General features: G+C 49.0%; 2 protein-coding genes and 1 long non-coding RNA gene across 8 annotated transcripts in view; 1 reads left to right on the top strand and 2 right to left on the bottom strand.

Moving 5' to 3' along the window:
* STRN3 (striatin 3) overlaps positions 1-5,975 on the top strand; it is a 64,546-nt gene extending 58,571 nt beyond the window's left edge. For all 5 annotated transcript variants that reach the window (XM_029079400.2, XM_029079399.2, XM_029079401.2 and 2 more), the window contains 5 exons: positions 285-452; positions 1,694-1,834; positions 4,396-4,503; positions 5,613-5,699; positions 5,780-5,975. In XM_029079400.2, coding sequence (XP_028935233.1) covers positions 285-452; positions 1,694-1,834; positions 4,396-4,503; positions 5,613-5,699; positions 5,780-5,949 — 674 coding nt within the window. In that variant the 3' untranslated portion in view covers positions 5,950-5,975. The remainder of the gene's footprint in view (positions 1-284; positions 453-1,693; positions 1,835-4,395; positions 4,504-5,612; positions 5,700-5,779) is intronic.
* Positions 3,443-5,682, bottom strand: LOC114816676. The gene is made up of 3 exons (XR_003764479.1): positions 5,580-5,682; positions 5,345-5,448; positions 3,443-4,305 (listed from the first exon to the last, which is right to left on the bottom strand). It is a non-coding gene; the product is annotated as an uncharacterized LOC114816676 (long non-coding RNA).
* Positions 5,976-10,163: 4,188 nt separating the features above from the next.
* COCH (cochlin) lies at positions 10,164-22,027 on the bottom strand. Of its 2 annotated transcripts, XM_007662659.3 has the most exons (12): positions 21,896-22,027; positions 21,364-21,418; positions 21,185-21,229; positions 19,066-19,222; positions 17,437-17,570; positions 16,701-16,763; positions 16,460-16,504; positions 16,211-16,358; positions 15,584-15,687; positions 14,656-14,882; positions 13,471-13,987; positions 10,164-11,440 (listed from the first exon to the last, which is right to left on the bottom strand). In XM_007662659.3, the coding sequence occupies exons 2-12, from the start codon at positions 21,395-21,397 to the stop codon at positions 11,265-11,267; spliced, it is 1,650 nt and encodes a 549-aa protein (XP_007660849.1). In that variant the 5' UTR covers positions 21,398-21,418; positions 21,896-22,027; the 3' UTR covers positions 10,164-11,264. The 2 variants fall into 2 exon arrangements, with proteins under 2 accessions (XP_007660849.1, XP_007660854.1); XM_007662664.3 differs by lacking the exon at positions 21,185-21,229.
* Between the last annotated feature and the right edge of the window lie 955 nt (positions 22,028-22,982).

The raw sequence follows: 22,982 nt of genomic DNA, 5'->3' as shown, positions 1-22,982 counted from the left end.
AAGATGGGTGCCAAGGAGCCACCAGTATTGAAGGGTGATTGGAAGCAATTTTAGCCTTTCCTTTCCCCCTTGGTCCTTCCCTCTCCCGGTTTTGACTGTGGAGACAAAGTTGTTTGCATTGTCCCTACAACTGTCTGATCCTGCGGTGGGAGCTTAACCATTGATAATGCAAAGGAGAACTTTCCAGGAACTATGCTCATAGTATCAGCCTGTATATATTATTTGAAATCAAACTTATGTTTTAACGTGTCATTAACCGGGCAATTTTTAATTTTTCTCCTCAGAGCCAAACGTTCTAGCTGGCACATTAGTTGCTCACACAGATGCAGTCTGGGGTCTTGCTTATAGTGGCATAAAGAATCACTTACTATCCTGCTCAGCAGATGGCACCATTAGACTATGGAATCCCCCAGAAAAATTGCCCTGCATTTGCACTTACAATGGAGACAAGGGTGAGTGGGGACTTTGTTTTCAGTGGGAAAAGATTGGTTTCTGTCAGATGAGAATTTGAGGAGAGCTGAAGCAGGTTGCCGTTTTCCTGTTTTTCCTTCAATTTACTGAGCAACACAAACCTGATGTTAGCTGCTTAGCTCAAAATACTTAATGTTTATAACAAGGTGTAGAAAGTTTGGGCTATTTTTTATCTGCAGTAGGCTGGCCACATTTTTTTGCTTGTCAAGTTAGAGAACCAGATGAAAAACCAAACTTAATTGTTGTTACTCTTAAAGGTGTTCTAATTGATTTGAGACAGCGGGGAGGCGATTTTTTCTAGATCACTTTGGCATGAGCACTTAGGGCAAGTACCACAAATTCCATTAATTCAGAACAGGCATGGAACTGAGCTCTTTCATCAGAGGGGAAACCCTGGAGAAACTCACTTCCAGATTGGTGGGAGGCAGGGGAACTGTGGTCTCTCTTCAATGAGCAGGCCATGTGTCCCTCTCTGTGAGCCTTTCAAGAGATTTTGAGTGAAACTTTTATAAACGGTGGTGTCGATCTCACAATTGGAAACGCTTTCCAGAGGAAAGATTTTTGGAGAGGGTAAGTGTGTCCTTCAACAGTGGGATTTATCTGTGATGTTAGACTAAGCACATAAGTGGGCTAGTCCCAAATTCCTTGCTGTTCTTCCCTAGGATATAAGCAAATTATAATTGAGTTAGTCATTTTAGGGCCAGTTCGTTTTATATATAAGGGATGTTTGGGGATTGTCTAAAGCTGGCTCCCAGCTGCCAACAAGACTGACAAATGCAAGGCTCTCGAAAGGCGAGAAAGTGAAGAAGAGGTTCTGGGGAATCTGAAAAACAAAACTGAAAACAGAGAAAGAGCTATGCAAATAGAGAAGAGAGAAGGCCAGTAAGCTTCTCAGGAGCCTAATAAATAATCAGTCAATGGCATTTATGGCATTTATTGAGCGCTTACTATGCAGAGTACCGTACTAAGTGTTTGGGAAAGTATAATACAACAGAGTTGGCAGGCATGGTACATTCCCTGCCCATAATGAGCTTACAGTTTGAGACGAATAAATACTATTACTACTACTACTAAATTCTCCACAGACTCTCTGTGGTTTTAGTCTGAGCAGTCACTCAGCTTGTTGTGACTATCTGATGGCTTTATGATCTGTGAATGCTACTTTTCTCTGCTGGGTTCTGGCTGCTCCCATAATCCTTTTTCTCCACCTTTAATCTTTCAGCACATGGAGTACCCACGTCTGTTGACTTCATAGGCTGTGATCCTGCTCATATGGTGACCTCCTTCAACACTGGCAGCACAGTCATCTACGATTTAGAAACGTCACAGTCTGTGGTCATGCTTTCGTCACACATAGACTCTGGTAAGTTTGTGAGAGATCGTTGCTGTTCTCCAAAGGATAGATTCTCTATCCTCTCCCTAACGGATCCAAGGCAGTTTCACTGGTTAACTTGTGCACTTGATTGAACAGAACTGTTCTCAAACTTTATAGCCCAAGAGGGAGTTTTAGAAAGGGCCATTAGGTAGCAGTCCAGTGAAGATGAAATCTATTTTGTGTTGGCTTCTGTACTGTCCGTGTTGTGGGTTTATCCCCTCTATATGGACTAGTACAGTGGAGGGCAAATTAGGGTGAAGGTCTTTGACCCACATCGGGGCTCATAATCTAAGAATACATTGGGGAGAAAAGGGCTGGTTCCTGGGAAGTGGAAAAAAATTCCTAATCTGGGCTCCCAGGTTTTAGAAAAAATTTAAATTGGGTATTTAGGCTTTTGACAAAGTGTATTTCTGTAACCTGAGAATTGGGGATGAAAACCAGCTTAATCTGAGAAAGAAGAGATCTCATTTGGGGCCGTTTCCTCCTCTGCCCATTCAATGCCCTAGGCAGTTTTTCTCTCCACCTCTCAGACAGCATTAGAGTCACACTGCCCCATCTGTGGGCTGCTATCTGCCACTGGTCAGCTGGATTGAGGTTGGTTCTGTACCCCTTCTCACTACACACTCTTCCCCCCACCCCTCCTTACCCCCTTCCCCGCCATTAGTAGGGCTTGGAGGTAGCAGACATTTCTGCAGAGGGAGGGCTAAGTCAGAAGGGACCCTGGAGGCCAGCACAGAAGAACCTAGTCCTGGGCTCCAGCAAGGCAGCAGGTTGGATGTTATCCAAGGCCAAAATGGCAGGGAGTTCGAGTGTACTTCTGTGAGGTACCATCACACCTGAGGGGCGAGGTGGGGGTGCACAGCGCTTCTGGCAGATATAGCCTTAACAGCAGCAGCACATGGAAAAAAAAAAGTACCACCCCAGCCTGAAGCCCTGGAAACGAAAGGGGAGGAAAGATCAGGGGGTGCTCGACACCCACCCAAAACCATTTGGGTTCAGATCAGTTCTGGCCGGTCCTGGTGCAGAGGGACTGTCGGGGATGGAGAGTAATAATAATAATAATGTTGGTATTTGTTAAGTGCTTACTATGTGCCGAGCACTGTTCTAAGCGCTGGGGTGGATGCAGGGGAATCAGTTTGTCCCATGTGGGGCTCTCAGTCTTAATCCCCATTTTACAGATGAGGGAACTGAGCCCCAGAGAAGTTAAGTGACTTGCCCACAGTCACACAGCTGACAAGTGGCCGAGCTGGAATTCGAACCCATGACCTCTGACTCCAAAGCCCATGCTCTTTCCACTGAGCCACGGTGTGCCTTGGTCTCTCTGGGACTGTCTGCAGCAGAAACCCCCCTCTCTGGGTAGGGGATGACAGCACCGGAGAGCGTGCTCTGAAAGCCCAGTGTGCTAAGGGAATGTGTCTACTAACTCTTATGTTGTACTCTCCCAAGCACCTAGTACAGGCACACAGTAAGCACTTAATAAATACAATCAATTGAGGAATTGTGTTCAGAGATATTCAGAGATCATTTTGCAGTAGAAAGTGTTAGGAATGGGAAATAGAACAAGGCTCTCAAACCAAGGAAGGAAAAGGCAATTAGGAAAATGAGTTACTATAGCTTTTTATGTAATCTGAAAAGTATTCAATCAGTCTATTGTTTTTATGAGCACCTGAGATCCAGCAAGGTCAGTGAGACCTGATGGTGATGGGAATTGCAAGTTTGGGGGTCAGAGTAATTTTCTGGGATGTCTGAGTTGGTGTTTGCAGAAGGATTTTCCCAAAGTCCACAACCAATACTGGTATTGTTGTGGCATTCATAAGCATGTCATGACCTGGTAAATATTTCCAGCTCTTTCAAATATCTTAAAGACTTTTTTGGAGGGGTGGCAGAAATAAGAAATGGGAACATAGAGTTTTCATCATTCCTTCTTTCTGAAGAGAGAGCAAAGTGTATACCCCTCTTGGGTGCTGTACCTGGACAGTTTCAAGCTGCTGTCTCTAGACACTGGTGATAGTGGAATCAGGACTGTGGTGAACTTGGTGTAGTTTCCTGTACTTTGGAATCCCACCATCCCTATTTCCCTACCAAGAGAGCCTCCCTACCTGTGATTGAAAAGATGTTTTCGGTCTAGTGTGCGTAAAAGCTTCCCCTGGACTTCTTTAACATGTGATGGTGCAGGATCATCCAGGCTGTCTCGTATCCATAATGGTGCATCTCAGTGGCTCCTGCAGTAAACGATTGGCCGACAGGGGTTAGGAGGCAGACCCTATCACGTTTATTCAGCTACCAGGTCGGCAGTTCCGCAAGCCAAGTTGCTGCCGTTGACCCATGGAAACCCAGCTGGTGGCCAGGCTGCGTTTCTCAAAGGTGATTTTTCTGCTCTTTTGAAGAGAGGCCTGGCTTCAGCTCAGAGCTTCTTTTCTGCATATTGCTGAAGACTGCTTTCAGACTGGTAATAAGACCTGGTCATTTAAGCAAGAAAAATAGAATTTAAATAAAACAGGCTTACAAATTGTCCAGTGCCATCATCTGCTTTTTCTTTACCTTTTCAGGTTTACAATCAAATAATCACATTAACAGGGTAGTGAGTCATCCTACGCTTCCTGTTACAATTACAGCTCATGAAGACAGACACATCAAGTTTTTTGACAATAAAACGGGTAAGAATTTTAGAGTGCACAGAGTTGTTACCGGGCTTTTTGAAGTGTAATCTTCCTTTTTTTTAAGCAAGGTGACATGGCTCTTGGTATTTCTTTTGAAAATATCATCCTTTAAAGTTTTTCTTAGAACACTTTATTTACCATGCCATACTCTGATCTTCTCAAATCTGAGAATGAGAGAGGAGTCCTTGTTTTTCCTTGCCTAAGGTGTTTTCTTGTCTAGTTTTGCAGGTGTACTTGGGCTGTACTTTTAGGCACTTGATAGTCACCCCACCCTCAGCCCCACAGCACTGGCCTACATTTCCCTAATTTATATTAACCTGCATACCCTGTAAAGTGGGACCTCTGTGGAGGCAGGAACTGCATTTACCAACTCTATTCTTCCCAAGTGCTTAGTTGGATGCCATGCACACAGTAAGCACTCAAATACGCCAATGTCAGTCACTGTAATAGCTCAGATCGTGTTGGGTTTTTTTTTTAGCATTTTGACATAACGAATGTGAGTAGCAGGTTTGAATTGTTGACTGTCATGGCACCTCAGAATAATTTAATGATGTCTGGTTTAACAAGCTGGACTTATTTCTTCAATTCCTAAGTGAAAGATAAGAGTACTGCTGATAGCTAGATCTGGTTGACCTTTCTGGCTGCCACTGAATATTTGGGCTTGTATGAGGGGATGGGTCCTTCTGGACTATTTTTGGATCATCAATTCCTGTATTGAGGGGGTTACCCCTTACTCCCGACTGGGCAACTGGTCTGCACAGTTCCCGACAAGTGCAAGAACAGTGCTTGGCACATAGTAAGCGCTTAATGAATACCATTGTTATTGTAAGTGAAATACCTGGTGTATATAGGTGCAAGAATCTGAACCTTTGTGTTCTCTCTCTGGGGCTGTTACCTTTGTGACTTCAGCTCTTCCTCTGGCTGCATTTTATCCTTGGAGACCTGTTGGATAAAAGGCTGGTTTAGGCCCCATGTCCAGCTTGGCCTTCCTGACAACTGAGGCAGGGGGCTGGCTAGCCGGACAAAGAGTTTTGGTGCTGGATTCCCACCGACGAATTGGTCTCAGCTCCTACCCTTAATTCCCCTGTTCTGTGTGTGTTCCGTAGGTAAAACGATCCATTCTATGGTGGCTCATTTGGATGCTGTCACAAGCCTCGCTGTCGATCCCAACGGAATCTATCTGATGTCTGGAAGTAAGTTGGACCTTTTTTATGAATTGGAACGTTCGTCCACGGGGGTCGCATCGCTAAACTGAATTTCTGTTCCGACGCAGGCCACGACTGTTCCATTAGACTGTGGAATTTAGACAGCAAGACCTGTGTGCAAGAAATAACGGCCCACAGGAAGAAATTGGATGAATCCATTTACGACGTCGCTTTCCATCCGTCGAAAGCATACATCGCCAGTGCAGGAGCTGACGCCCTTGCCAAAGTGTTTGTCTGACACAAGAGAAACCTGCATCCTCAGAGCAGGTCTGTGTGGACAGAAAAGGGAGGAATGCATCACTGCCATCATTGAGGTTACTGAGAAGACACTACACGGGATCTGCCCGGCGAAGGCTACCGGGGCAGGTTTAAGTTGGTGAAAATCACCACGTTTTGAATAATGTCAGGCTCATTCATTCAACTGTAATTACTGTATTTGGGGCGTGGGGGCGGGGAGGGGCTGGGAGGGGGCGGGGGAGGAACCAGTATTTGTAGCCTTGACTGGATACGAACTGAGCAAATGCCTGTTCTTTAGGTGTCTTTAAGCAAACGTGGAGTCTGATCTTACAAAAGACTGATTTTGGGCTCTGTGTGCTGCCTTAGGGTTAGGAATGTGGTGCTCTCGAGGGGGAGGGAGGGGTGAGCTCCAGGAGGCGCTGTCTTTTCATCTCTTAGTGATCTTCTGTTTCTCGGTTGAATGCCCCAGATTCCCTTTGAAACTTATTTTGCTTTAAAAAAAAAAAAAAAAAAGGAAATTTAACTTAAAATATTTTAGCATTAGTTGCACAAAATGTTTGGATAAAATTCTAGTTTTTATAAGTCTTTTTATATATTTAGCCTGTCACAACAGTGCTCAAGATTGTATGGATGATGTTTTTTCTGCATTATAGAACCCCAAAACAGAGATCTCACTGCCCCGCTGCCGTGTAACCACACTCTTCCCTTCTTTTGCCTAAATCAGCTCAGCCAAGTCCCTCTGTAAGGATGCTAATTCATCTTCCTCATCACATAACTCTTCTCAAATAAAGGACTTTTAGTAAAGAAAGTATGTTAAAATGAGAAGAAGGGCTTATGGGCCCCAATGAACTCTTGGAAAAAAAAATTAATCCTGGCATCCTATCACTATGTGATATTTTGTACATCTTACTGTATTTACAAGTTTATTTATCAAGGATTACCCATCTTGCTAATGGCCTCTTGTTATTTATTTCACTTTTGTTGGTCTTTATATCCTCTATGTAGTGTGCTAAAGGGCCCTGTATATCTATCGTGGCACTCTTTAGAACAGTCTAAAATGGACTAAAAATGGAGCATAGGGTAGTTTAACGTTACCGACCGGGTTTTCGGTTCTCCGGTTACGCACCTGGGTTGTCCGTGATTCCAGAAAAACCAACCTTGCTTAAAAAAACATTTGGAGTGAAAATGTTTTCTTTGCGTTTCCAGTAGGATACAAAAGTAGTTGAATTCAGGATTCATAACTCTGCTGTGTGTGGACTAGTTAACCCTGCTTTTATTTCTTCAGATGTGCTTAAGTTTATGGTGTACCTAAAGGTTTTGTTCGTGTGCTGCATGGTTAAGACAAAGTATTTTTTCTAGTCTTCCACAAAACTTTTCTGATCAGTTTGCGCGTTTTGATGAGTTTTGTAAGGTTTTTGTTTTACAGACTATGAATCGGCAGGTTTTTAAGATTGTACCACATAGCAAAAGTACAGCTGTCAAAAAAATGTATATAAAATGCATATAATAAATATTAAATGGCGTACCTGTATGTTACTGTTGGCTACATTCTTTTGTGTTGAACTGCTACCACGTGTAATATTTTCTTCTCATTGGATTAGGAAACGGAGCTAGAATTTCTTAGAGATTCCACCGTTTTATGCCGTAGAAATAATGATTGCTTTTAAATTTGCGATTGCTCGTTGATATCCCGACAATGTTAATTTCTAACAGATAATACAATTGGCACCGCTTTTGAGAACCCCCTTCCCAGATGGACTTCATCTCAGCCGGCCTTCTACAGTCCCCGGTTTTTCTGTAGGAAAAAGAACTTAGTGATTGGCACTGTCAATTCATCGGTGGTGTTTATTGTGCACTTACCGTGTGCAGAGCACTAGGCTAAGTGCTCGGGAGAGGAAAATGCGATAGAGTTGACAGACTCTCTCCCCCTGTCCCTCCTTTTAATTTTAAAGAATGCTGGTGAGAAGAGCTAGTGATGCAGTGGGAATCTGAGCCAAACCAGAACATTTGTCATCTGGTATTCCTCGCTCCTCCCTGCTCCCGGAAGCCCTCACTCTGGGTGCTCTTTGAGGTTGTCCCTCCACACTGTTCCCAAGCATGAGGGGTCGTTCTTAAAGGTGGTGCCGAATGTAATACCTTGTGATTCATCCTGTTTGGCCCCAGAGGGTCTCATGGCTTGCCTTTTTTTGTTTTTTTTTTTTGGAAGTGGAATCCCAAGAGGATGGCAACACTAAGAAAAGTGACTTGCACAATGGATCGTATAATCTTACTTAGCAATTAACTTTTTTTTTTAGCAATGTCATGTTGAAAATGTGCTGCAGTAACTCTTGTATAAAACAGACGATGGGGAACTTAATTCTCTACCATTCAGATCCAGGTGAGGCTTTCAATAACTGCTTGTAGGACACTAAAACAGTTTTCAGAAATACAGTCAGCTATTTTGCACTTTTTGTTTCTTCCAATCTAAAGCATTCAACTAATCAACAGATAAGAGGGTGTGATTTTGAATTTTTTCCTGGAAGTAATTTCATAATCGCCTTTTCTGAAGCCAAACATTATTTCTGGCAGCTTTTCCAGACTGCTGCGTTACTGCTTAAATGAAATGTGATTGTTAAACATTGCAATGCATAACACTTACCCTTTCTGGAATTGTATTAAAATTGAAATGGGTAAAAATGAGTATACTTGTTTGTTTTTTCACTCATGTATCACTCTCCCGCCCTGCCTCTCTCAAGTCTTAACACGGTTGGGCCGTTCCGGGGAGTCGAGAGAGAGTTAGGATCCCGGATGAGTTCTTTATCCTAAAGGGTATCTCTGCTGACAGTGGAGTGAAGCCTGGGCCCTGTAGAAGATGGTTGCAGTTTACAGTGCAGACCCTACCCGCCAGCTTGGTAATGACCGGGAGCTAATGAATGTCGTGGCCTGGAACCCTTGAATTTACCACTGTCCCCCTTATTAGAGGAGGGACGGTGGTAAATTCACCTGTGCTGGATAATGCATCTGCCCAGCAGCCAAAATTTAAACCCAGTGAGTTTGGGAAGGAGACTGTGGCCCTAGGGTGAAGAGCACTCGCCCAGTTCTAATTCAGGGGACCCGGATCCTAATTTGGGCTCTGCCATTTGTCTGCTGGGCACCTTTGGACAAAGCACTGTACTTCTCTAGGCCTCAGTTACCTCATCTGGAAAATGGGGATTCAGACTCTAAGCCCCATGTGGGATGTGGACTGTGTCCAACCTCATTAACTTGTCTGTACCCCAGCACTTAGTACAATACCAACATATAGTAAGTGTTTAAATGTTTAAAAAACAGACTGCTCTCAGGGAGGACAGGCTGAATTCTAGGCCATGGGATTGGAAACACTCCATGTTCAATTCTTGCTTTCTCTAACATCCCACATATATTTTTTTTTACTGTTGCACTCTCCTCACAGATTAATCACTTGTAATCAAGAATTAATCATAAAACAGTTCCCAGAAACTCTTCCAATTGACTTGAGGTTCTCATCACGAGCTGTCTGCCCCTGGAGAAGAGGTACCTGATAGCCGGCTGACATTTCTCTTAGAATCAGTCTTGTAAGAAAGCCGAAAACATTAATATAATATATTGACTTTTAAATGGTACTTACGCTTCAACTGGTAAATTGGGAGTAGTTCATTTTCGGCCCTCCGCCAGTGCTAGTTCTTCACAAAATAGAACTCAAATGGGAATTATTTAATCGAGGGAATGTGAAGTTAATTTACCAGAAGTAACTAGAGGCTTTAGTTTTTTTTTTTAAAAAAAAGAAACTTTGCCCCTTTGCCCCCAAGGTTTTATCTCAAATTCCTTCTTCCTCCTTACCTTCACCACCCATTCAGCTTCATTCCCAGCACTGCTCAACTCCAACCAAACATCTCAATATTTGGTCTGGGGGATAGAGTGTAACCCGAATTGGTGAGAGGAGATAATAGCTCCCGTAGGCACCTGCTGTTAGAATTTCCATTATCTTCTCCCTTTGTCTTTATCCTCCGAGTCCCCACACCCCTGGATAACAACTCTGACAGTACCCAAACTGGGAGCTGCTACCACTCTTGCCCTGAAATGAAGCATGAAAAGAGCACCGCCGGCCCCTGGGAAGTTTTAACTGCTCAGACTGTCCCGTCACTAATAAACTTTCCTAGTGCTTCCATCTCCAGTTAAACATTTCTGAAAGTTGAAAAAAAACTAAATAACTGGTCCTTTCATCTTTACAAACCTTTGTTTTATTGATGTCAGCCGTGTCCCTTACCCATGACTCAAAGCAGCTCTGACATAAAATGCTAAACTAGCTGATTGCCGTCACGTCTAAAGTTATTTCGCAGCACATTCTTATAAGTTTGAAAGCTAAATCTTTGGATACAGGTAGAAACTTTCTCCTGAACTTGATAAATTTTCAATAGCCAAATGTCTCCACCAGTAAAAAATTAAGGCTATAAGTACAAAAATACAAAGCAGTCCAACATCCATATTCAGTATATGTAGCCAGTCATAAGTTATTACAAAAATACCCTACATAAAGCTTGATAAATAGGATCCCTTATAGCATTTTATAACCATTTAGAATGACTAACAGGTCCTCGGTGCCAGCGACTCCATTTTAAAGAAAAATACCAAAAAGCTATTGAAAGACAGGTCAGATAGACTGTTTCTAACATGTATACAGTTACAAAGGAACTTTGCTCTAAGGTGTCCACAGAAGGATGGGTGTTTTTTCCAGTGCTCTCTCCCCAAGAAATGGCCAGCTTGTCTGAAGGAGACTAAGCCTTTGTGGGCAGGGCACGTGTCCAACAACTTGGTTATATTCAGTTCTGCAGTGCTCTGCACACAGAACGCACTCAAATACAATAGATTGAAGGAGAGAGTTTTGACTTTGGTCGTAGATGAAGGCTTGGGGACCCTTAATCTACATTACCTTTCACCGAGTTGCCAACTATTGCAGGAACTAGCTGTAGTTTACCAGGACTCATCTGGGATCGGGGGAAAACTTATTTGCAACAAACTAATCAAACAGATTTTTCTGTCCCCTCTGTAAGGACAAGAAAGATGGCCGGCAGTAGCTATTTTTCGCTATTTCCTTCAGAAAATAAACTCCTTGTGGTTTTAAGCTTTGGATCGTATTAACCCACAGGAGCTGAATCGAGCATGCCAAAATTACAACCCACAAGGTTAAAGATTTACATGGCGAATATCAATTGGACCCAAACTGGGAGGTGCTACCATCTGTAGAATAATGCCTTTGGTTTGCATTAAAAGAGCAGAGCACTAAAGAGGCTTTCTCTTACTCTCAACTAAATGTCACCTTTACTGTCTGGAGTCCACGAAATCTCTACAGATGCCTCTGATGACATCGGTCACAATCTGTTCCAGGCCGGCGAACTCTCGGGTAAAGAAAGTGTGGGACTCCTTGGGTTCGGATGCCATGTCCTTCAGGTCATCCAGAGGGGCCCAGGCCATGCCGATGGAGAACACGGTGATACCTAACAGGAAAATGTCTGTCAGCTCCTTTGAGCCAATCAGGGAACAGTCGTTTTGTCTCATGGTTGTACTTTCCAAGTGCTTACTACAGTGCTCTGCACATAGTAAGTGCTCAATAAATACTATTGAATGAATGAGTCTCAAAAAGAAGCTTGTGTGATACCCTCCCCGCTGAGGATATCTACGCTCTGTTCCTGGGGCTCAATAGCTCAGCTGCTGTTTTTTCAATCAATAGTATTTATTGAGCACTCAACAGTGGACAGATTAGGGACTAGGCAAGATAATTATCATGGTAGTTAAGCGCTTATTGTGGGTCAAGCACTGTTCTAAGCTGCTGGGGTAGATACAGATTAAGTTGGACATGGTGCCTGTCCCACATGGGGCTCACAGGCTAAGTAGTAGGAAAAAAAACCCCATTTTACACTTGAGGAAACAAAGACAAGTTAAATTTCTTTCCTAAGGTCACACAGCAAGCAATTGGCAGAGCCCTGATTAATATAACAATAATAACTGTGGTATTTAAGCGCTTACTATGTGCCAGGCATTGTACTAAGGGCTGGAGTGGGCCAGAGAAGCAGCATGGCTCAGTGGAAAGAGCACAGGCTTTGGAGTCAGGGCTCATGAGTTCGAATCCCAGCTCTGCCACTTGTCGGCTGTGTGACTGTGGGCAAGTCACTTAACTTCTCTGTGCCTCAGTTCCCTCATCTGTAAAATGGGGATTAAGACTGTGAGCCCCACGTGGGACAACCTGATTCCCCTATGTCTACCCCAGCGCTTAGAACAGTGCTCGGCACATAGTAAGCGCTTAACAAATACCAACATTATTACCAGAGCTTAGAACAGCATTTGACAGAGTAAATACTTAACAAATACCATCAAAAAAGAGGAGCTTTTTCCTGGTGAGGTGGAAGGGGGCTAACAGGGAAGGCTCTCTGGAGAAGCGGTTGGGAGCACACCTCCGGTCTGTTAGGTGGGTTGGTTCCTCCGGGAGAAGCTCCCAGAGTAGGCTTACAACCTCTCCCCACCCTCTATTTTCTGGTATTTGTTAAGTGCTTACTATATGTCAAACCCTGTTGTAAGCACTGGAGTAGGTACAAGTGAATTGTTTGACACAGTCCGTTTCGTACATGGGCTCACAGCCTAAGTAGGAACAGAAGAATTGAGGCACAGAGAAGTGAAGTAACTTTCCTGCAGCACTCCACCTTTGCCCTAGAGAAGCAGCGTGATCAATTGGAAAGAGCACTGGCCTGGGAAGTAGAGGACCTGGGTTCTAATCCCAGCTCTGCCACTTGCCTGCTGTTTATCTTTTCCTCGTACCATGACCCCAAGCCTCACAGCATCAGAGCCTGCATGATCAGTAATAGTAACAGTAATTGTGTTCATGTGCCGAGCACTGTGCTGCGGTGCACTGAGGTCGACACAAGATAATCAGATCGGTCACCTTCCGTCACAGTCTGAGGAAGGGAGAAGAGGTATTTCCTCTCCCTTTTACAGGTGAGAAAACAGGCCCAGCAAAGTTCAGTAACTTGCCCGACGACACACAGCAGCAAGTGGCAGAGCCAGGACTACAACTCGGGTCTTGTGACTTCCGGCCCAGTACTCTTCCCACTAAGCCACACTGCCTCCCTGGGTGCGGTTAACGTGAGGGCAGGGGCCTTGGCTGATAGGTTGCCCCCCGTACCCCCAGAGATTTAATGCAGTCGTTCTGCCCTGGCAGGAAGCCAGCAAGTTGTAATGGATAGAACACAGGTCTGGGAGTCAGAAGGTCATGGGTTCTAATCCCTGCTCCACCACTTGTCTGCTGTGTGGCCTTGGGCAAACCATTTAATTTCTCTGGACCTCAGTTACCTCATCTGTAAAGTGGGGATTGAGACCATGAGCCCCATACAACCCGATTTGCTTGTATCCACCCCAGTGCTTATTAGAGTGCCCGGCCCAGAGTAAGCGCTTAGCAAATATCACAATTATTGTTGTTGTTGTTATTATTACAAGGACCAGTTCCCCCCACCCCCTCGGAAGGCACAGAACTGACCTGCCTTGTGGGCGGCGGCCGCAGGGCCCCGGACGTCGTCATAGGACTGCCCGTCGGTGAGGACCACCAGGAAGTTTTTGTTGGGGCTGTCCCTCAAGGGGCCGAACACGTTTCTGACCGTGAAGGCGACGGCGTCCCCGGTGGCGGTGCCCCCGCTCATGTAGCGGATCTGCCGGATCACGGCCAGGACGTTCTCCTTGGTGGTGTAGTCCGTGAAGCTGAACTCCGTCCGCTGGTCGTAGGTGAACTGCACGGCCGCCACCTTGGTGCCGATGTCGGAGATCTCGAACGTCTCCACCACGCGGGCGACGAAGTCGAGCATGAGCCGGAAGTTGCTGTCGCCAACGCTGCTGGAGCCGTCGATCAGGAAGGCGATGTTGACGGAGTTGTAGCAAGTCTTGCTGCACATCATCTGCTCGTGGGTGCACAGCTTCTGCACCAGGGGCTTCACAAACTTGGTGGTGCCGAACCAGGTGGGAATGTGGTAGGAGAAGAAGCCGTTGTTCTGGCAGACGGCCTGGGGAAGAGAGAGCGATGTGAGTGTGGAAACCCCGAGAGCGGCCGCTCAGCCTGTCGGCCGGAAAAACCGACGGGAAAGGATCACGGCGAATGGTCCTCGAGGGCAGGGACTCCGCACAGAGTACTGGGCTCTGCCCCCAGTCGCCATCTGGAACGGAGATCGACAGTATTTCCGGAGAGCTTACTGTGTGCAAAGCATTGGACTAGCGCTTGGGAGAGAGTACAGTCCAACAGTGACATTTATTGAGTGCTTACTTTGTGCACAGCGCTGTACTAAGCTCTTGGCAGAGTAAAATACAACAGAGTTGGTGGAAATGGATCCCTGCCCTCAAGGAGCCTTCTGATGAGTGGGCAAGGAATAAGATCACCTCCTCTACTATCTTCTCCTCTCCCAGGGATTTAGTACCACACCACTGATGATAATGATATCCTTATTCTCAGTTGCCTCCCCCTACCTGTTATCTATTTTCAGTGTCTGTCCCTTCCCATCGTGACTGCAAGCTCCTTGAGTACAGGGATTTAAATCTACTTACTCTGTTTACTCTCCCGAGCTCCACACACAGTAAGCATTCGATAAATACCATTGACTCTTTAACTCACCGACATGTCGAGCACCGAGGAGAGGTTAGCCGTCCCCCCACCCCCGAGGAACGCCCCACTCCTTACCTTGTCCACAAAGCTCACATCCTGCACCATCCCCAGCTCCTCAGCGGTGGGTTTGGCCACAGACACGACGAACACGTTCACGCCAAACTCTCGGGCCACGATGCCAGCTTCCTCAATGTCGTCCGAGGGCCAGCCGTCGATGAACACCACCGCCACCTTCGGGATCCCCTTCCTCACGCCGCTGTCGGCCGAGAAGAACCTCTGGGCCGTATGCTTCAAGGCCTTTCCTGGGTTCGGACGGGAGGAGAGCGTGCTGGGGGGCCCCCACCGGAATGGCTCCTGGGGCCGACCTCACCAGGTCTCAATCCTGCCCGCTGCTGCAGGAAAGTCCAGGTCACCTGGCCTAGCCTCTATCATCCATCCACTCAGGAGTATTTATGGAGCACCCGCACTGGGTCAAACACACTTCTAAGCACTGGGGAAACTCCTTGGATAGGGACTATGCCATCCCTGGCCCCCCTGACTGGCTCACAATCTAGCATCTGGGCCAGTCAGATGCTTCTGCACCCCCACCCTTTCTTCATAAACAGGAGACCTGTCCCCTTCCCACCCACTGCCGGCCTACTCACTTCTTGTTCTTGCCAATGCCACTGCTCCACATCAGCTTCCCTGCAGTTCCTTCGCTGAGGAAAACTTATCATACTCACTGTGTCTGAGGCTGCCCCTGCATAATCACATTTCGTCCAACACCGCATCCCCTTGTATCCCCATTTCCACATCCATGTCCCCTAGTTCCCTAACGGCGTCCTAGATAGAGTGCGGAGGGAAGACTCCCACGGGGCAAAACAGAGTTCTCTGGTAACTGCCTGCCAGCTCGCTGTGGGAAAGCCAACCAGCACAGATTGCGTGGCCCAAACCAAGAGGCGGCCCACAGGCCAGAACCCGGGCCTCCCCCAACTCCATGCTCCCCACCCAGGACGCCTCTCACCTGTATTGGAGTTGCCCCCACGGAAGCCGATCTCCTTTATAGCAAATAAAACATCCTTGGTAGATGTGAAGTTCTTCAGGGAAAACTCAATTTTGGGATGTTCGCTGATGAAGAGGAAAACCAGAATTACTGCCAGCTTGCGACGGGGATGGTGTGAGGGAGTTTGTTGGGGGTCGCCGGCAGGGACCACCCAACCCAGTTTCCAGAGAAGCGGCGTCTTCTTAGGGAGGCCTCCCGTCCCACCCGGGGTCACAGTCCTGAACGGCCCAACCCAACCCCAGACCCGGAACCTGCAACTTCAAATTCGGCGATCGGGTTCGAGGCAGGCTGACTGGGGTCGGGCGCAGGGAGTGGGAGCAGTCCTCGATTTCTTCGTTTGTGAAATGGGACAGGGAAATATAGTCTCCCTGGACCCTTGGGAAGGTGAGAGAGATCGAGAAGCCGAGACCAACTGAAAGGCTGAGTGACAGAGACTGACTGATAGACATTTCTTGAGCTCTCTGAACTCCTACTTTCTATTAGTGAAATCAAATTTGCCCAAAAAGCAGTCATGGTCTTTCTGTCCCCCGCACCGCTACCACTCCGCCCCAGCCCCGCCCCTGCCTTTGAGAAGGGCAGATACTGAACCTGGCTTGCACCAGCCCCACGTGCGGTCCTTCTGTCCCGATTCCCAACATCACAGCCACCTTCCCCACAAAATTCTTCTGCAGGTTAAATCTGCGCTGGCCGATGTTGTAGCTACCATCAATCAGGAAAGCGATGTCCGCCTTACAGTCTAGGGAGAGTCAGGAGGTCAGAGCGCGCGGCCGGGCCTACCAGGCAGGGCCTGGCAAGCCCCCTGACTCCCATGCCTCCCCTGGCCATTTTGAACCTTACCTTTGTTTCCCATCTTTTTCTCTGAGGTTTTCTTCAGTCGTTTCCCTGAAACGCAGCAGAGAGCTGGCTAGCGGAGGGAAGGCCGGCTGAACGCAGGGAAGCAAAAAGACCACCCCTGGGTCGAGCAAGACACCCTCCTAATCGCAGGAACGAGCAACTCCGTGCCGACGGAATCGCTCCACCTTTCCTGGCTGTTGCTCCGGCCCAGATGGGGGCAGGGAGTCGGGATCGGCCTTCCTACCTGTAGCAGGGCGTGCTGTGGCTGGCGCCCGGCCAGTGGCCTCCAGGGCTCGAGTTTGAGTCTCTGTAAACAAACGAGGAAAGGCTGTGTGTGCTCCCCAGCACGGGAGGGAAACTGGATGGTTCGGGTCAACCCACCAACTATTCCCTGACCAGGCCTGTGGGAGGTGGTGGATGCCGGCAGCGCACCACCTCTGGCTACGCTATATGTCAGCATTCACTGCTGCCTCGCGCTGCTGTCCCCTGGGCTACGAGGCAGAGTGTTCAGAGTGATACTGTGGTAGATGACCCCTAGCCTGCCTCCTGAATGACCCGATAGCACCCTTCGTGCCTCCTAAACTCCCCACTCCACCAACCGGCCAACCTTTCGGTGGCGAAGCAAATGATGTGAGCGTAAAAGCTGGAAGAGGGGCAGTGTGGCTCAGTGGAGAGAACAAGGATCTGTGAGTCAGGAGGCCTGGGGCCCAGTACTGGAACTGCCTTTGGCCTGCTGTGTGACCTTGAGCAGATCACTTTAACCTCTCTGGGCCTCAACTGCCTTATCTGTAAAGTGGGAAGAAGAGCACCTGCCTCTCCCTCCCTTCCAGGGACTCTGGGAGGATAGATACGGTCTTTCATGTTAAAGGAAAGTCAACAAATACAAGAGATTATCACCTTGGCTTGAAACCCAAATCCCTGCACTTGGCCCGGAAAGGTCTCGGGAAAGTTTTTGTAAAATGCAACCAGAGGGCGCTTACCTGTTATGGTGAAAGAGGAGGACCAGCGTGTGAGCATCTGAGACTGGATGCCATTGGCGTTGACGGAGGAGTAGTTTTCTCGCCCAGGGAGACCGTAGAAGCGCACTGCTCCTCCAGAACTGCTGATCACCCCCCTACAACAGAGCAACAGCGGCTGTGGCTGCAGGCAAAGGTGAGCCCAGGGGCCCCCTACCTCACGAGGGTGCCGGGGGAGGGACAGGGCAGTCACATCGTACTGTCCTGGAGCCACGGAGCCCCGAATCAATGTGGGGAAAACCGTCCCGGGATCCTACCGCTCACGAGCCTATGTCCGCTGCTGCTATGATTCCAAGTGGCTGATCCACCAGGGGTCCGTTCTCCTAGCTGCCTCCCCTCCTGAGCTCGACGACCACTCTAAGCAGCCTCACCATCCACCCGGGAAAAGCAGCGGCCACAACCCCTCAGCTCTACTGAGGCCTAGCCCAGGCCCACTGGACTCTTCTCCAAGCGGGCTGCTCCCCCGAGGGCTGGCTCCAAACGTCTAGTAGCCCCGTCCTGTTCCATATGCATGCAGATTAACATGATGCACTCAGAATGCATGCAGGGTAACACGATACACGCAGAAATACGATTGAACGCCTGAACCTAGAGCATTTCTCTGGGAGACCCCTGACCTGATCAATCAATGGTATTGGCTGCACATTTACTGTGTGCAGAGCACTATCCTAAGCACTTGGAAAAGTACAGTACAATAGAATTGGTACCCGATCCCTGCCCCTTCTGGCCTCTCCCAGGTGTCTGTTCACAAAGGTGCCACTGTGGGAGTTTTAATCCCTGCCTTCCCGGGACCCTGCTGCCGTCACCTTCCTGCCAGGGAGCCCTGCACCAACTGCCCCACTTAATTCTCGTCCAAAGCCGGCCCTCCCACCCGGCTACAGAAGAACCTATCTTACTTTGAAAGAATGCCAGCCAAGATGGGTTATAGTGAAACTTGCCAAAAAGCGTTTGAGGATTATTGAGGGAGGCCTCCAAAATGGATGGGCCAAATGGGTGGTTGGGGAAGTTAATAACAATTAGCATTTGTGGTAATGTTGGTATTTGTTAAGCGCTTACTATGTGCAGAGCACTGTTCTAAGCGCTGGGGTAGACACAGGGGAATCAGGTTGTCCCACGTGGGGCTCACAGTCTTAATCGCCATTTTACAGATGAGGTAACTGAGGCACAGAGAAGTTAAGTGACTTGCCCACAGTCACACAGCTGACAAGTGGCAGAGCCGGGATTCAAACCCATGACCTACGACACCAAAGCCCGTGCTCTTTCCACGCGCTTACTAAATGCCAAGCACTGGGGTGGACAGAAGCAAATCAGGTTGGACGCAGTACCTGTCCCACATGGGACTCACAGTCTTAGTCCCCATTTTACAGATGAAGTAACTGAGGCACAGAGAAGTGAAATGACTTGCCCAAGGTCACAGAGCAGACAAGCGGTGGAGCCGGGATTAGAACCCTTGACCTTCTGACTCCCACTCCCAGGCCTGTGCTCTAGCCACTAGGCTATGCTGCTTCCCGGGCACTGAAGAGAGACGAAGCGAGCTCACAGGAGACAGCCACACTGGGCGGCTCACTGCGTGTCCTCCGAGGCGGGCCTTACTTGTGAATAGCAGCTCCGCAAACGCTGGAGAGGGACGCGTACACCGTGTTCCCGAAGACGTAGAAATCCCGGAGAGGACAGCCCCCGGGGCAGAGGACGTCAGCTCTCTCCATCCTGATGTCGAGTCCTCTTGTGAAGCACGTGATGGCTATCGGAGCTGGAGAGAAAGAAGAGGGTAAAACCTCAACATCTTCCACCGCCTCCAACCCCACACAAATACACCAGTCCACCAATCTCTCTCCCAGAGGCCTGGGAAAAGTCACAGGCTCTCTCCCACCTCGTTTTGTAAGCCCGACTGATGGAGCAGATACGTGAGTGATATTCCAAGTTCCCATTTCTGGAGAGAGAAAGTGGGCCGGCCGGATGAGAGCCCAGCCAGCTCTCTGATACAGCTTTGGATCATACGGTTCTGCAAGTGTGGCAAAATTTAAGATCAAAGTGAACAGTGAAGAGAAAATCACATTGAACATAATTTCAGTAAAGGAAATCTCTCTCATCCATCTTTACAGAAATAAAACTTTTTTTTCCAAAGCAGTTCAGGGCAGAAAGTGACCTTTTAACATCGTCTTCCACCACGAGCACACATGAAGGGAAAAGTGAATGTTGCTTGTGATATACCATTTCTCTTTCCTCCATGCCACTAAAATAGACTGTTGAAAATGGACCTGAAGATTTTTAGAAGAAAAAGTGAAATTTCCATTGAGAAATTCAGTGAGGGGAGCCCTGTCTGGTTCTTCATGATGAAGTGGGAGAATATCCAAGTGGGAGAGGAACTAGGAAGTGGAATCCGAGGCCACCAGCAAAAAAAACCACTAAGCCATTTTACTGCCCAGATGAGAGAAAATGGCCAATTGGGCTGGTGTAGTTTGGGATAAAAATGGGGCATTTTCACTCAGACATTCTAGTCCAGCTCCTGCTCCACCACCTCTATCACTGACTAGAGAGGACAGGGCCCAGTGACCTATAGTTTGCATTCCCCTGACAAGACCTTGCAAGACAAGACCTCCCCATCTAGCCTATAAAACTCCCCCTCTAGACTTTAAGTTTGTTATGGGCAGGGAACATGTCTGCTAATTCTGTTGGACTATATTCCCCTCAAGAGCTTAGTACAGATGCTCTGCACTAAGTAAGCCCTGCAGAAATAAGATTAATTGATTTTTAGAACACTGCTTTCCTCTGAGGACCCACACATGCTTGTTCAAAGTTCAGGACTGGCTCCTCTCAAAGGGGTCTGGGCCTTGAGATTGAGAGGTGCATTCAATCTGAACAGTCACTAGCATATAAATTGGTGCTGTGGCATATAGTCTCATTCCACCCCTCCAGCAGGTCTATAAATGCAACGGTGTTGTACTAAGTCTTGTACTAACAGCTTGGAAAGAGTACAATCCTGTACTTCCAAAGACTAGATCTCTCCATTGCCTACCCTCTTCCCTCCCCATCGTTCCCTCCAATGACGGCAGGTAAGGTCACACTGAGTTCAGGATCTCCCTGCCCATTTTACAGCTAGGAAAACTGAGGCTGGGGAGGAAGGTGAAGACGCTGCAAAGTCCGAACCAACGGGAAGGGTGATGCTCGGCTGCCCGGTCAGATCGGCCTTGACCGATCCTGACCTCATTTTCTACCTCTAGAAGGGCAAACCCAAACCTCCCAAGTTCACAATCATGAAGGGCTTGGGGCAGAAGGAAGGTGGAAAGAGGGATAGCCCCCTTCCTTCTCCCCACCATCACAAACACACAGGCGTTGTCCAGGACCCGGCCAAACTTCTCTCTTCGGAGGCATCTAGAGGGGTGCTCACAACTTCTCTCTTCCCATCCTTAAAGGCAGAACTTTCTGAAGCACGTGGCCACAAAGCCTCCCCGGGCTCGGGGATGGGCTGGGGGTTGGGGCAGGTGGAAAATGGTGAACCCCCTCCCCATCCCCAAAGATCCCTACCCCTCACCCATCCCCTTGGTTGGGAAGTCTGGGCCCAGCCGCCGCCTTCCTGCCCTCCCAGGCCCTGGCCAGGGGGCGAAGAGGGCAGTTGAGTATTGAGTGGCTGGCAACGCTCGGGGAGAGGTTGGCACGGCACGGCCTGGAGGGTGTGGGGAGCCCCCCGCCCCCATCCCCTGACCGCACTCACCAGGGTGGTCGCCGCTGACGGGTCCTGCCTGCAGCCAACACACACCTGGGCCGGGACAAGGGCCGGGCTCAGGGGCTGGGGCCAGGGGGGACCCTGGGGGAGGAGGATCCCAGGGGAGGGGGACCCCGGGAAGTTGGGGGGGAGGGAGGGGCGGGCACCGAGGGGTGAGGGATACCCACCGAGGCAGAGCAGGCCGGTCCAAGCGGGGGGCATGGTGCTGCCAGGGCCTCCAACCTGGGCAGAGGGCAGAGGGGCACAGAGCGGGAGGACTGACGCGCCAGGACTGGGCTGGGCTTCCCCCCATCCCCTCCTCGGGGGGCGTCCATGCTGAGACAAACCCCCAGCCCCACGGACACCCAGGCCGGGACACCCAGGGGGGTTGGGATAGGAGACCCCCGGCCGGGGGGAAAGACCCAGGGGAAAGAGACCACTGGAGGGAGAGAGACCGGGGGGGGGGGGGAGAGAGACTCCTAGAGGGGAGACAGAGACCCCTGAGGGAGAGAGACTCGGGGGAGAGAGACCCCCGGAGGGAGAGAGACCCCTGGAGGAAGAGAGACCCGAAGGGGAGACACCCGAGGGAGAGAGACCCCCCAGGAGGGGAGACCCCGGGGAGGAGAGGCCCCTAGAGGGGAGAAGCCCCGGGGAGGGAGAGAGACCACTGGGGGGAGAGACCCCCGGGGGGGAGAGACCTGGCACCGGCTGCGGCTTCACCTGGTGTCTGAAGGCGGGGTGGGAGGTCGGTGGTCGGGGTCCGGGGGTGTCGCGGCCAGCGCAGCGCAGGGTGCAGAGCGCACGGTGCAGAGTGCAGAGCACGAAGGCAGGGATGTCGGCGGCGGCTCCGGCTATAAAGGCCGCCCCAAGCACGTGGGCCCGGGGGGCTGGGGGCGGGCCCGGGGGCGGGCCCGGGGAAAAGGGACACTCCCTTCCTCCCTCCCTTTCTCTCGTGCAAGGTGTTTCTTCTAAAATATAGCCCCTGGGGAAACTAAGGCCTGACTTTATTATTAGTGTTATTGAATTGCTCTATGTTCACTCTCTCGAGGTAGCCTCTTGCCTATGTAAAATTAGGCTGATCTCATTTTGTGTAAATGATTTGTTCAGTGACTACTGTGTCCAGTGCTCTGCACACAGTGAGCGCTCCATAAATCCGAGGGAAGGAAGGAGTAGGTGGGGAAAGCTCCGAGGCGGGCGAGGGGGCTGCGGCAGGGAGGGCAGCAGAGGTTTTAGATTCAGAATTTACGGGTTATAATAATAATAATACAAATAATAATGGTATTTGTTAAGCGCTTATTATGTGCAGAGCACTGTTCTAAGCGCTAGGATAGGTACAGGGTAATTAGGTTGTCCCACGGGAGGCTCACAGTCTTAATCCCCATTTTACAGATGAGGGAACTGAGGCACAGAAAAGTGAAGTGACTTGCCCACAGTCACACAGCTGACAAATGGTAGAGCGGAATTCGAACCCATGACCTCTGACTCCCAAGCCTGGGCTCTTTCCGCTGAGCCATGCTGCTTCTAATCCTGGCCTGCTACCTGTATGCTGTGTGACCTTGAGCGAGTCACTTCACTTTTCCGTGCCTCAGTTGCCTGGGAGCCCGATGTGGGGCAGGGACTGTAACCAACCCAATTAGCTTGTGTCGAGGAAAGGACAGAAAAAAAGCGATGGGTCCCCTGACCACAAGGAGCACACGCTGCAAAACTGTATTTTGGGTACCTTTAAAAAGGGTGGAGGGAGGGAGCCACAGCACCATCTGGCCTGGCTCGAAATTCCCCCCCCCCCCCCCGAATGATGTCATACAGA

Source organism: Ornithorhynchus anatinus, chromosome 14 (assembly GCF_004115215.2).
Source record: "Ornithorhynchus anatinus isolate Pmale09 chromosome 14, mOrnAna1.pri.v4, whole genome shotgun sequence".
NCBI lineage: Eukaryota > Metazoa > Chordata > Mammalia > Monotremata > Ornithorhynchidae > Ornithorhynchus > Ornithorhynchus anatinus.
This window is presented reverse-complemented; position numbering and strand designations above follow the sequence as displayed.